The sequence below is a fragment of the Narcine bancroftii genome, chromosome 10 (genome assembly GCF_036971445.1).
Source record: "Narcine bancroftii isolate sNarBan1 chromosome 10, sNarBan1.hap1, whole genome shotgun sequence".
Taxonomy (NCBI): Eukaryota; Metazoa; Chordata; class Chondrichthyes; order Torpediniformes; family Narcinidae; genus Narcine; species Narcine bancroftii.
The window spans coordinates 86,007,926-86,020,631 of NC_091478.1; the positions used below are offsets into that span (position 1 = coordinate 86,007,926).

A 12,706-nucleotide genomic window follows, 5' to 3' on the forward strand; every position below is an offset into this window, starting at 1 on the left:
TGTATCTGTAAAAGCCGATGACAGGAGTATTTATTTGAACTGTAATCAACAAGAATTTGGCAGTCACACACAATTCTTACAAGCAGGTCACACGACAATTGTACAATTCAACTGAACCAAGGGATTGACATTAAACTACACAGAGAAACCACATTCCAATTAATTCCTCTGGACACCAAAAATATCACAAAGTAACAATATGGTTGTCTGAGGAGAAGAGGTAAATCAAAATGAATTGATGTGATTAAAAACTCTTCTATTACAACGTGTCAGAACTGTAGGAACGTGTAAAAACCCCATCAACGTTGACTTCAGACTCTTTCATATGTGGATGAATATCAACTTGGAACCCAGATTCTTCACACTGCTTCAGCAAGGTAGAAATGTTGTTTCGAGACAGTCGCAAATATCTGAAAAAAATATATACTGTTAGTTTGAACAGATTATTGACTGAAGATTATAAATCATACTCTTGGTTTTGTAACTGGCAGACATTCTATCAATATCAATCTTCGGTATTTCCCTTTTGAATCAGTCTCCACACCACTGCAATTTGGTAAAAATATTGTTGGGCCCAATTTATCCCTTAGATATGCTATTATTTGAAAATAGCAGAAGACTGTGTTGCTAAGAATTCCATATTTATTTATTAATTGTTCAAATTATGTCAATTGTCCCCGCTCATAACAATCTTCCTGATTCTTTTATGAGAATTGTACAAATTTCAAAAATGTGATTGCACATTGTACAAGGTATAAGCCTATTATGAGTCAGGGGAGTTTTGGGTGATAAGCCCCCTGCCCCTTCCTTGTTCCAATACACTGTTTATTTTATACCAAATATTGATTGTGTTTTAGCAAAGGGGGTTCTCTCTCACCAGTTAGTAATTTCACATCCCATTTATATATAAAGTCCTCTGTCATTCTCTCTTCTATTCTTTCCAATTCTATCTTCACCCATGCATGTTTATCTCCTTGCTCAAAAAAGAAAGTAAGAAATCTCACTTGAGCCACTTGATAATAATTTTTTAAGCCTCCAAGTTCATATTTCCAAGTTAATTTTTCTATAGAGACTCTCGACATCTTACCTTTCCAAAGAAATCTTCTGACATATTTATTCAACTCCTGAAAGAACCTCTGAGATAATGGTATGAACAGTGATTGAAAGAGATATTGTACTCTTAGAAATATATTCATTTTAATACAATTGACTCTTCCCATTAGTGTTATGGGTAAGGCTGGTCATCTGTTTAAATCTTCTTCAATCTTTTTGAGTAAAGGTAAGTAATTCAATTTATAGAAATTTTTAAAGTTATTATCAATACGCATTCCTAAGTATTTTATCCCATTTGCCGGCCATTTAAATGGAATATCTCTTTGAGTATAGTATCCTTCTGTATGAGGCATAATTTCACTCTTATCCCAATTTATTTTATAACCCAAAACTTTCCCATAATCTTCCAGTTTTGAGTATAATTTCTGTAATGTATTTGCTGGTTCTGTCAAGGATATCAATATGTCATCAGCAAATAAATTAATTTTATATTCCTCCTGTTTAATCCTAAATCCCTTAATGTCTGGATCTTGACAAATTACTTCTGCAAGAGGTTCGATAGCTAAAATGAATAGAGCTGGAGATTGCGGACATCTTTGTCTACTAGATCTTGACAACTGAAAAGATGTAGAAATTTGCCCATGAGTCACCACTTTACTTCAGCAATGTATCTCTTACTTCAAATAGGAACCTCAAACAAGGCGTTCATAAGTCTAGGCAGAGATGGGAATCAGACTTAAATGTAAGAATGGATGAGCAAACCTGATCTGAACTATGTCAGGATAGTATGGCAAACATGATAAATGTAAGATATAGATTCGAACAATATAATTTTTTGCATCAATTATATCTCATGCCACAGAAATTAAATCAGACCTAGCAGAGTGATGTTTTAGATGTGGTGAAGAGGTAGGAACTTTTTTTTTAACATTCAACCTGGTTATGTTCTAAAACAAGGTCTCTTTGGGTCAATTAGGAATTTTTTTAAAGCAAATTTCCGGAATTAAATTTCCACAAAGCCCAGAATTATTCTTACTGAGTAATATTACTGGGATGGATAAGATCTAAATTGAAACTATAGAATTTGTTAAAATTGCATTGGCAGGAGTTACAAAATTTATAGCAGTTGTATGGATATCTGATTCACATCAAGGTATGGCACTTTGGAATGTAGAGATACACAATTGTATTCCCTTCGAGAAAATTACCTATAACTTAAGAAATAAGTATGACATATTTTTACCAGTTTGGCATCATATTTACTATTTTCAGAAGTAAATTTTTAATTGTGTTCTGCCTAACCCTCAAGACCTGCATTGATCTTCTCCAAAGAAAATGAAATAGAACATCGATTAATGATCCATGGAGTGTGTGCCACTTTTCAGTAATTCATCCTGCTTTCTTTTCCTTCTTTTCTTTTTCTCCTTTTCTTGCTTTTTCTTTATAGCTACTATTTTCTTTGGACTTTTTTTCTTGGTGCGTGGGGGTTGGGAAATAACCATCATGAAGTAAATACTGGATTCACATTTGTACTTGTAAATTTTAATTTTGTAATTGACTGCATTGTATGGTAAAAATTTTTAAATAAACTTTAAAAAAAATTAATCTCCTCATGATATTCAACAATTGAATCATGAAACAGTTAACACAAGAGGCCTTTTGGTCTGTCTTATTTATGTTGGCTGCTTATACAAGGAATCCAGCAAGTTTAACTCCCTGCCCTCTCCCAAAAGACCTTTAAATTCTTTCCATCCAGAGAATTATTCAGCTCCCTTTGAATCCTACAATTGAATCTGTCTCCATTATTATTTCTGGCAATGCATTCCACACCTGAAACACTCAATGCATATAAAAGATTTTCCTCATAGTCCTTTTGTTGATCAGTTTTGTTACATGTCACATTGAGGCATGTATTCTGTCTTTGTCCTTTTTTAAAATCCCCTGTCCCAAGAAGAATGAATCCAGTTTAACTGAAGTTTCTCATCTTGGAAATCATTTTCATCAATCTAATTTGTATAAAGCCTTGACATCTTTCTCAATGTATGGTGCCCAGGACTGGACAGACTATTCCAGATGTTTTCATATCATTATTTCACAAAGGGAAATCACAGCTTCCTTGCTTATGAAGTCTGGACCCCTGTTCATAAAGTTCAGCACCTGATACACTTTTTTTTAAATCAATCCTGCCACTTCTATTATGGTACCCCTTTTATGGTCCGTAGTTTACATTTCTCCAACTATAATGTAACACTTCTGCATTTCCCAGCGTTGACTTTCATCTGTGTGAATTTTTAATCTCCTCACAGTATGCTCCCAAGTTTTGTGTAACCTGCAAAATTGGAAATTGTGCCCTGAACATCAAGCCTAATTCATGAATATATTGTATTTACTCGTGTAATTGTTTAATTTTTTTGGACCAAAAAATGGAGAGATGACTTTTTCACCAGTTAAACTTATGACCTCAGTAATTACCTGCATAGTTCAAGGTGGCAATGCTACCAGGAGTTAGAAAAATACTACTTTGCTCTCTCTTACCTGTTCTTGTAGCCACACACTTTTATAACAGCTTCAATTCATGTTTAGGCCAACAACACTGATGAATGTTTAGCCACTGAGGTTAATGAGCACAATTTAACAACATTATAGCCATTGAATGTCAGGGAGCTTGGATGGCCGGGTCCGGGTGCTACGTCTGTTGCTGGGGCATTGGAAACTCAGCTGGGTGGTGGGCAGCTGTGGTGGCGGGGAGGGGGGGCGGGGGATGGGAGTTCAAAGGGCAGGTGGTCTGGGCGAGGATCTGCAGCCGGGTCATCTGCGGCTTGAATGGGCAGGCACGATCAGGGTGTCAGGAGCTTGGACGGGTGGGCAGCCAGGACAAAAAATGGGGATTGACTTTGCATAGGTCATACAAAAACACCCAATATTTGGCCAAAAATTATACAGGATCGACGATTCCGTGAATATATACGGTACTTTAAGCAACAGTGTTGTACTGGGACTGAGGAATTCCATTGTATGTTTTATTTAAATTTTTTAAATTTAGAAATGCCACACAGTAACAGGCCCTTCCAGCCCACGAGCCTGTGCCGCCTGTCCATCCCAATTGACCTACAACCCCAGTATGTTTTGAAGAGCAGGAGGAAACTGGAGCCTTCGGAGGAAACCCACACAGACACAGAGAGAACTTATAAACTCCTTACAGACAGCACCAGATATGAACCTTGGTCGTTAGTGCAGTAATAGCGTGGCGCTAACTGCTACGCGAACCATGCCTAATTTCTTCCACTCCAAAAAGAACCTTTCATCACTATTCTGTCTCCTGTAACTTAACCAACATTCCATACATAGGACTATATTTTTCTTATTCCTTGGGCTTCAGGTTCAATGACAAGCCTATTATGTGGTACTTCATCAAACATCATGCGAAAATTCACACATACCACATCAACCACATTTCCCTCATATATCACATCTGTTACTTTATCAAAAAACTCTGTCAAGTTAGTTGGACCCAATTTTCCTTTAACAACTCCATGCTGGCTTTCTCTAATCAATCCACAAATAGCCAAGTGAGTGCTAATTCTGTTTCCAATTATTTTTCCACAACTTTCCCCATGAACTATGATTCAACTCACTGTTCAGTCATTTCTGGATTTATCACTGCAGAAGTTTTTTGAACAATGAAGTAATTTTTGCAGTGTTTTCTTCATTGGGAAACCCACGATTTTTAATTTAATATTTTTAAAATGTAGAGATACAGAATGATAACAGGCCATTCTGGCCCACGAGTCCATGCTGCACATATGACTATTTAACCTATGAACCCTGTATGTCTTTGGAATGTAGGAAGAAATTGGAGCAGGCGGAGGAAACCCACAGTGACCTGGGGAGAACGTACAAACTTTTAAAGACAGCGCTGGATTTGAACCCAGGTTGCTGGCGCTGTTATCGCATTGGTGCTAATCACAACACTATTCTTCAGAAGAATTCAATCAGTATCTCTACTATTTCCATCCTAAGTTTCTTTTGCAATGTCGGATGCTTCCCATTCTGCACAAAATATTACATATATATTGAATATATGTAATATTCAGTTTCTTCTCTATGAATTTTTAGGCCATCTATGATTTCAACTATGCCACCTTTTTGCTGAGACGAGAATAGCATCTACTTCTATGGTAAAGGCTGATGAATCTTACAAAAGACACAACAAGAATACGATTCCCTTGTCCTCGCCTTCCATCCCACTAGCCTCTGCATCCAACACACTATCCACTGCAATTTCCATTACCTACAACATGATCCCACCACCAGATACATCTTCCACTCTCCTCTCCATCTGAAGGGACTGTTCCCTCCGTGACTCCCTCATCCAATTATCCCTTCCCACTAATCACCCCTCTTGGCACTTTCCCCTGTGACTACAGGAAGTGCCACACTGGCTCAGTGGGAATTATGACTCAGTACTGAATACTGGTTCAAGAATGAGATGGCCTCCTAACCTGCTTAGATTGTTTGTCTGTCAGTCACCAATTCCCTCTCTGCCTGTCACCTCCTGATCCATAGAGTGAGCCCCCTCCAGTAATAGACTCACAATGAATCGGAGTCATAAAGTTCTATGCTTGGACTCCTCGGCCCAACTCATCCAAGCCAACCAAGCTAAGCCCATTTTCCTGCAAATGGCCCATGTCCCCCAGTGGTTTTCAAAGTGCCCCCTAAACTCATATTCCACCTTAAGCAATCCCTATGCCATCAATGATCTGTAAGGGATTGCTTAAGGTGGTATGTGAGTGGGAAAGGATGAGAACCATTGCTCTAGACCCAATTGTTACTGAAATATTTTGCATAAGAAAAAAAGTGTAATTGGCCCATTTCCTTTGGCGTTATGAACCCGTGCACATAACGAGTCAATTAGGTATGATTAAAGTAGAGGTTTTCAAACTTTTTCTTTCCACTCACATAAATCACCTTTCTAATCACAGAGCACTTATGGCATAGGGATTGCTTAAGGTGGAATGTGAGTTTAGGGGGGGCAGTTTGAAAACCACTGAACTAAACCTTTTTCTATTTATGCACCTGTCTAAATATCTTTTAAACATGACATTGTTCCCACCTCGATCACTTCTCCTGACAGCTCATTCCATATACCCACCACCCTCTGTGTGAAGAAAGTGTCCCTGGCTCCCTTTTAAATCTATCCTGAAGATGTTAACTGTTGCTCCAAAGACCAAGCTCAATTTCCTCCTGTGGTCAGCACTTCTTCCACAAAACAGAGTTGTCCAGGTTCCCAATGTTTGTGCATTCCATTGATCTGTGGTGTCTTACCATTCATTAGATAAATTCATTTAACAGATAAAAAATATATAAGCTTCAAATAGCATTACATTTAATTACTTTTTTTTAACGCTTCGAACAAACTTTTGGATTTCCTCACTGGTGTTCTGTTTCCCACTCTCCTTTTAATCACTGCAACTGTCTATAATTAAGAGGTAATACTTTTGTAATTGCTACTTTAATGTTTTTATCCCTCATAAAAATTGTATTCTTTTAAGTCATGAATTTAGGTCGAACGTAAGATATTATATTGCACATCCAATGTTAAAAATATGTGCCAAGATGCATATTTGTCAGTTGCAAATTTGTTCGTAGCATAGGTGACATTAATAAACATTGGGATTTGGGAAGAAAATAGATTTTGCCAATAATTTGCAAAAACGGGGAAAGAAAAATAATGGTCCACAAGTTGGGATGGTTTGACCAATTCTCACATGGATGTATGAATATGCTCAGAGTATGTGATAAATGGACTGAATGATTTGTTTATTTTTTACACTTTTTGACGGTCACTCCTGTCAGTTTGTTTACCTGCATCGTAGAACCTCTTCAGGTTTCAGTGTTTCTGTGCCTGTTGATGGAGCTTTAATCTTCTCATGAGTGATCCTTGATAGCACCTCATTAAGCTTTTTATCCAAGGTAATAAATCCGAATAAAGCTTCATGGGAGTCAGTCATGTGCTTGTTTCCACCTGCAGAAAAAACCTTTGACAAAGACGGTATACTTGTGATTGTTCCACGACTGCCAAAGTTGCTGGGGATTTGGCTGGAACGTGAATAAGAGGTGCTATATTCATTCAGTTTGGAGAAATTGACACTTCCTGGCACACTGTTCAGATTCTTGTTCGGGCTGTTTATGCTCTTAGAGGCTGACATGTTATTTGGTAAACTTAATCTACTAAACGGTACTGAAGATTTTAAAGTTGACTGTCCTGCAGGAGAATAATTTGTGTTACTAAATGTTCCATTAGAGTGAAAGTTACATCCTATAATTAGCAATATTACGTTGAAGACATGGCATTCAGTCTTCATTGGCTGTAGTATTTTGCATTTCCTTCATAAAACTGTAAGCACACTATGAAAGCACATAGTATCAGGAATTCAATAAATACTTCTTCAGCAAAGTAAATATTAGTTTGATAGGAAGTAACTAAAGGCATTCTTTTCTATACCATTTTCCTTCACTGTCATGGGCACAACTTCAGGTACAGCAGTGATGTGCGCCTATCCCTACACTCACTAAGTGAGTGAAAGCCATCAGAGCATGCGTTGACCTTATTTGGAAGCAAAGATGGACTCGGAGCTTAATTCTAACCTTCAAGCAGCTATTACCAGGCAGGGACCAGCAGCTAGAATGTAGGTAAATTTTGTCACATTTTTACACATCGTTTCCTTTCTGAGCGGCTATAAATCCAAAGGGGACAGGGACAGAACCTGACACCTTTAGTATGTAAAACTGAATCCTGGATCCTGATTGCAGATCTCCTGTACACCTGCAGTATGTAAATGTATAGATTCAAGCAATTCAATGCTTCTTAAATATTAAAGAAACAACTTACATTTACACACCCTCAGAATGTCTTACAGAGCAGCCATCACTGAAATATAACTAGGGAGCATGGAAGCTGCCATGATAAAGCAGCAGGAAAATTATATTTTTTATAAACTGTCAAAATTTGTTGAGGGACAGAAGATAATCGAGCACCTGGATCAGGAAATCTCTAGTTTTCTTTAGATATAACTGAGATCTTTGGCATTCACCTCAGGGGCTAAGGACGATCTTGGCATATCGCCTCATCTTCAAAGCAGAATCTCTGTACCCAGACTTCCCAACTCTTATATGCAGTTTTCCATCCAATGAATTAGTTGTATACTAATGTGTTTAGACAAGTTTTGTGTGCAAGTTACAGGAACTTGTCGACACCAGATAGCCATTGGCAGAACTGCACATGAACCATAACTGATGCAAATTTAAAGCATTGACTTCACTTCTCTGCCGTTGTTTCTGCTCTGTGTACATGTGCACTTCAACTCGAGATGGGAGATATCATCAAAAGATCAAAATTAACTTGAAGATGGAGAAGGGCACAAATAATGACTCTCCAAATATTCACCCTCACCCTCACCAAAGACAGTAAGAAGAGAAAAAACAAAATCCTGATTTATATAACCCCAATCCCTTAGGCTAGGCAAAAACATAAATAATCCATTCCTGAAGGATAGATTGTGCAGCATTATCCATGAAATAGAGAGACGTGAAGTCAAACGAATGATCTGAATAAAGAGGAATAAAAATGGGAAATGCTGTATTGTGCCAGTAATCTATGGAATGCCCTGGTTTTGACTGTGCTTTGAGAATTGGATCATTTCAGGTCTGAGAGACAGCAGGTCTTTCAGAAAGCACAGAAGAGCAACCTTATATCAGTATCTGAATAAAGAAGAGAAAGTGGAAAGTTTTTCCCCCCCCCCCAGTCTCCTAAGTAAAGGTTTATAAAGGCATCTGAATGGTGGTGTATTAGATTGAACATGGTATGTAGAAAGTTAATTGGAAATAATTCAGAGATTTGGGTAATGTTCCTCTTTTGTGTGAGAGAACACCACACTCAGACTGAAAATGGGAGGTGAAAAACCTGAAAATCTTTTAAAAGCCGCCAGTGAGCTGAGATAACTTGCGTGAGGTGGAAGACGGATCTTGATGGAATCTAGTGCCGTTTTGCAACCCAATTATCATTCTGTTTTGGACACTGCAGTTATCAGTTTTTGAATGACACAATAGTTGAAGTCGATACATTTTCAAAGACCATTTATTGTTTTTATCCTTTTATCATTTACGTCTCTTCACTGCCCCTCCATCATGCTTGAATGCTGAGATGGTTCTGAATTATAGTTTCACCAAGCAACTCACTTCCATCACCCAGAGAATGAGTATGGAGTACACTGAATGGCACATGTTTGCTGTGTTTTATTGTGTCACAAGACAATTACAGGGGAACATTCTCAGAATGGAGCACAGGATTTTGATCAAATGTGTAAATCTGATTTGATATTCCCTTTTTTAACCTGAGGAGGGCAAGATGAGATGCATCACTGACTCAGTCGAGATGAGCTACTAAACGTACATTGCGTAAACCTGAGACTTTCTTACCTATAGAATTGAGCACAGTGCTAGCTTGTTTTGTCACTGAGCTGTGCCTTTCAACATCACCACAAGTAGTTTAATTGCTTGAAGTAATCACAGTAGAATCACTAACTATTGTAACTTTCGTATTTACACAAGGAGTAAATTAAATTGAAAGATTTATTTTCGCCATTCCTACCAATCCTTTTTGTTGGGTTCTGAAGGAAGCTTGCAAACTTTGGAAGATGGTCCCCAAACTGACTGTTCACAGCTCCTGAAGATAGCTTTACTGATACTGGTTGGTCCTCTGGTAGCTTTGTCTGAGCAACTTTCTCTGGCAACTTTGAAAACAAAAAATTTACTGTTTATTTCCCGTACCTTTACAATCCTCCAGGTCTATTTATGAGAAAAGTGCAGATGGAGATTGATTTAAGTCAATACTGTTAGGCCATTTTAACATGAAGCACCTGTATAAATGATAAATTTTTCATTTTGCCGAGTTTTGAGGGAAACAATAACATTCCAAACAACTGATAGAAAACAAAATATTCCTGCTTACCCTTTGTCTGTTATTGAGGATCTTCTGATTTGAAATTGCCTTTAATTTTCCCAAATTTCTTTCAACTTTTTCTTTCTCCATTCTCCTGAACCGCTCATTCAGGACATTCATGTGATCTAAAGCTTGCGTTGTTTTCTGTAGCTGGTAGTGGACAGAAAGGGGAAGCAACAAACATATTTAAAGCATAATTATAACAATATGCCATTTGTTGATTCTCTAATGTGAAAATTTTAACTCATAAGATGGTGCTTTATCAATTTTCACTTACCTGCACAATAAAGCTGGCAACTCTTTTACAGTGTTGTCAATCATTATTTATTGTTGAACAAAGGGAAGGGAATGCCTCACCAACAAGCCTGAGCACCTTCTCTGAATGATTGGTTCTTGAATGAGTTTCTGAGGAGCTAGGTTGCAGTTTTAGTATGAGAGGATATGTTTCACCTCAGCTGGGCCATAATTTGGTGGAGGCACATTATGGTTTCCATGGGTTTCAACACAGCGTCTCACAAGTTTGGAAGTTAAAAATGACACAAGTGGTGGTTTGCAGGAGGTTGGGCCGTTGGGGAAAACTTTAAATTCACTGCGGGTGATATGACCTTATTTTCCACTTAAATCTTTTCATTTCTGGATGCTCCATAGCAGTGGGGAGTTGAGAATTGATGTCGCAGGTGTCTAAAGTGGAGCAGGCCCCTGGAGGAATATAGTTTTAGAGAGATCTCAAGCGGAGAAAGGCCAAATGGAAGCTTTGTTTAATAATTTTGTTGCATTAGGAAGTGTATGTGTTTGGAGCACAGATCAAGCAAATTATTTATAAAGTGGGATTAAGCAAAAAAAAAAGGCTTTGTATTGTGAAGGGTCATTTGTGGCACTTTATGGATAAGAACAGGCAGGTTGGGATTCTTTAAAGATCCTACAAAATGTAAACATTTGGCAAAAGGGTACAGCAGCCAATAAATCAACATGTTGAGAGAGTGATGTAACTTTCAAATATGTGTCACGGATTTCATCATATTTCAAAGCATAGTTTCAAGCAGACAATTTGAAAGTTCTCCTTTGAAAGGACCTTGACCATGGAAGGGATGCAGGGCAGAGCAGCTCAACCATAGAATAACCAACCATATGAAAAACAGGAGTAAGTATATCCCAAAACCAGATAATCCCTTCAATAAGATCATGGCTCATCCAGTCTTGGCCTCCACTCTATGTTCATGCTCTCTCCACACATTCAGCGCTGTCTGTAAGGAGTTTTTATGTTCTCCCCTGTGCCTGTGTGGGTTTCCCCTATCCGGATGCTCCTGTTTCTTCCCACCCTTCAAAAAAGGTATGGGGGTTGTCGGTTAATTAGGTGTAATTGGGTGACGTGGACCACTATAATACCTCCAACTCCATGCGCTCATATCTTGTGCAAAAACTTTATCAAATCCAAACACACACATCTGTTTTTTCCACTTCATCCACCCTGTACATTATTTAAAAATTTGAGGGCAATTTCCTTTTCAGAAACCATGTTAATTCGGTTTGAATGTGTTGCACTTGCTTAAATGCTACCATCTTAATAATAGATTCCAGCACTTTCCCATTGACTTACGGCCTTTCGTTTCTGTTTTTGGTCCCTCTTCTTTGTTGAGATTGATCTACAAACCCTGCTGGATAACATATAACAAAAAAAATATGTGCTTCTAGAAGAAGACTATTAATTTAAAAAAAACCTGTCTGCCATCCTGCACAAGGTTACATTGTGTCCTTTCTCACATATTAGTTTGTCTTAATTTTCCATTTCCATTTTATGATTCTGTATATTAGTGTAGTTACTTTGGCTATTCTGCATCTTCCACATATAACTGTTCACTTTGCAAAATTAATAACTGTACAAGCAACTCTTCAGACTGAATTGCAATTAAGGGTTTTATCTTTCCAGATGTGGTAATATAAGTATCACTTTCCCCTCTGAAAGCAATTATATGGATACAGAATTATGAAGTCCCTTCACATTAATAGCTGATCTATTACAGGAGCAGGTATGAATCCATAGGGGAGTATCTCTTGGGCGCTAACCTTAGCCTAATTCATTTACTCTTGTTGCTGGGAGAATTGTAATATGATACCTTTGAAAGGTAAGGTACTGGAGAAAACTCCTCCACATTCAGGAAGCTAAAAATTTTACAAGGAGCCAGTCGAGAGTTTTTGGGAACATGTAGATAGCAGTTTGTTGGGTTCACTCAGTAATACCTTTCCCTTTCTGTTCCCTTAATTAAAAAGGCTGTATGCTTACCCATTCTTATCCCACTGCAGGCCCATCCAACTAGGACAGAGGTTAATGATGAAGAAGAATCCGATATCTTTGAATCTTACTCTGTAAAACCAATACTGTTGTTCAATCTTTGATCCCTGTTCCAAAACTATCATCCAGCCTAAATATTCTCCTTCTCAGCTTACATCTCTTAACATCTGATCTGGATTTGTCGCATGAACCTCTCCTCCATCAACCCTACACTAATCTTTAAGATTCTTGGAGGACCAAGATCTGAATTCTCCTTTACATGTTTCCTTCATTCCCTCCTTCACCAGTGAACAAGTTCAAGGAGCTTATAGATTGCTTTGTCTCCCTTATCACTTCTCACCTCTACTTCGTAGCTCTGAACA

At 37.9% G+C, this 12,706-nt stretch overlaps 1 protein-coding gene across 3 annotated transcripts in view; it reads right to left on the reverse strand.

The window, feature by feature from the left end:
* The window catches only part of LOC138744863 (uncharacterized protein C16orf78-like), a 19,594-nt gene continuing 6,888 nt past the window's right edge, over window positions 1-12,706 (reverse strand). Inside the window, exons 2-7 of one of the 3 annotated variants that reach the window (XM_069901648.1) lie at window positions 12,336-12,416; window positions 11,652-11,709; window positions 10,064-10,204; window positions 9,704-9,845; window positions 6,919-7,318; window positions 1-410 (exon numbers count right to left, since the gene is read on the reverse strand). In XM_069901648.1, coding sequence (XP_069757749.1) covers window positions 260-410; window positions 6,919-7,318; window positions 9,704-9,845; window positions 10,064-10,204; window positions 11,652-11,709; window positions 12,336-12,361 — 918 coding nt within the window. In that variant the 5' untranslated portion in view covers window positions 12,362-12,416 and the 3' untranslated portion in view covers window positions 1-259. The remainder of the gene's footprint in view (window positions 411-6,918; window positions 7,319-9,703; window positions 9,846-10,063; window positions 10,205-11,651; window positions 11,710-12,335; window positions 12,417-12,706) is intronic. The other 2 variants (XM_069901646.1, XM_069901647.1) reach the window with 2 other exon arrangements.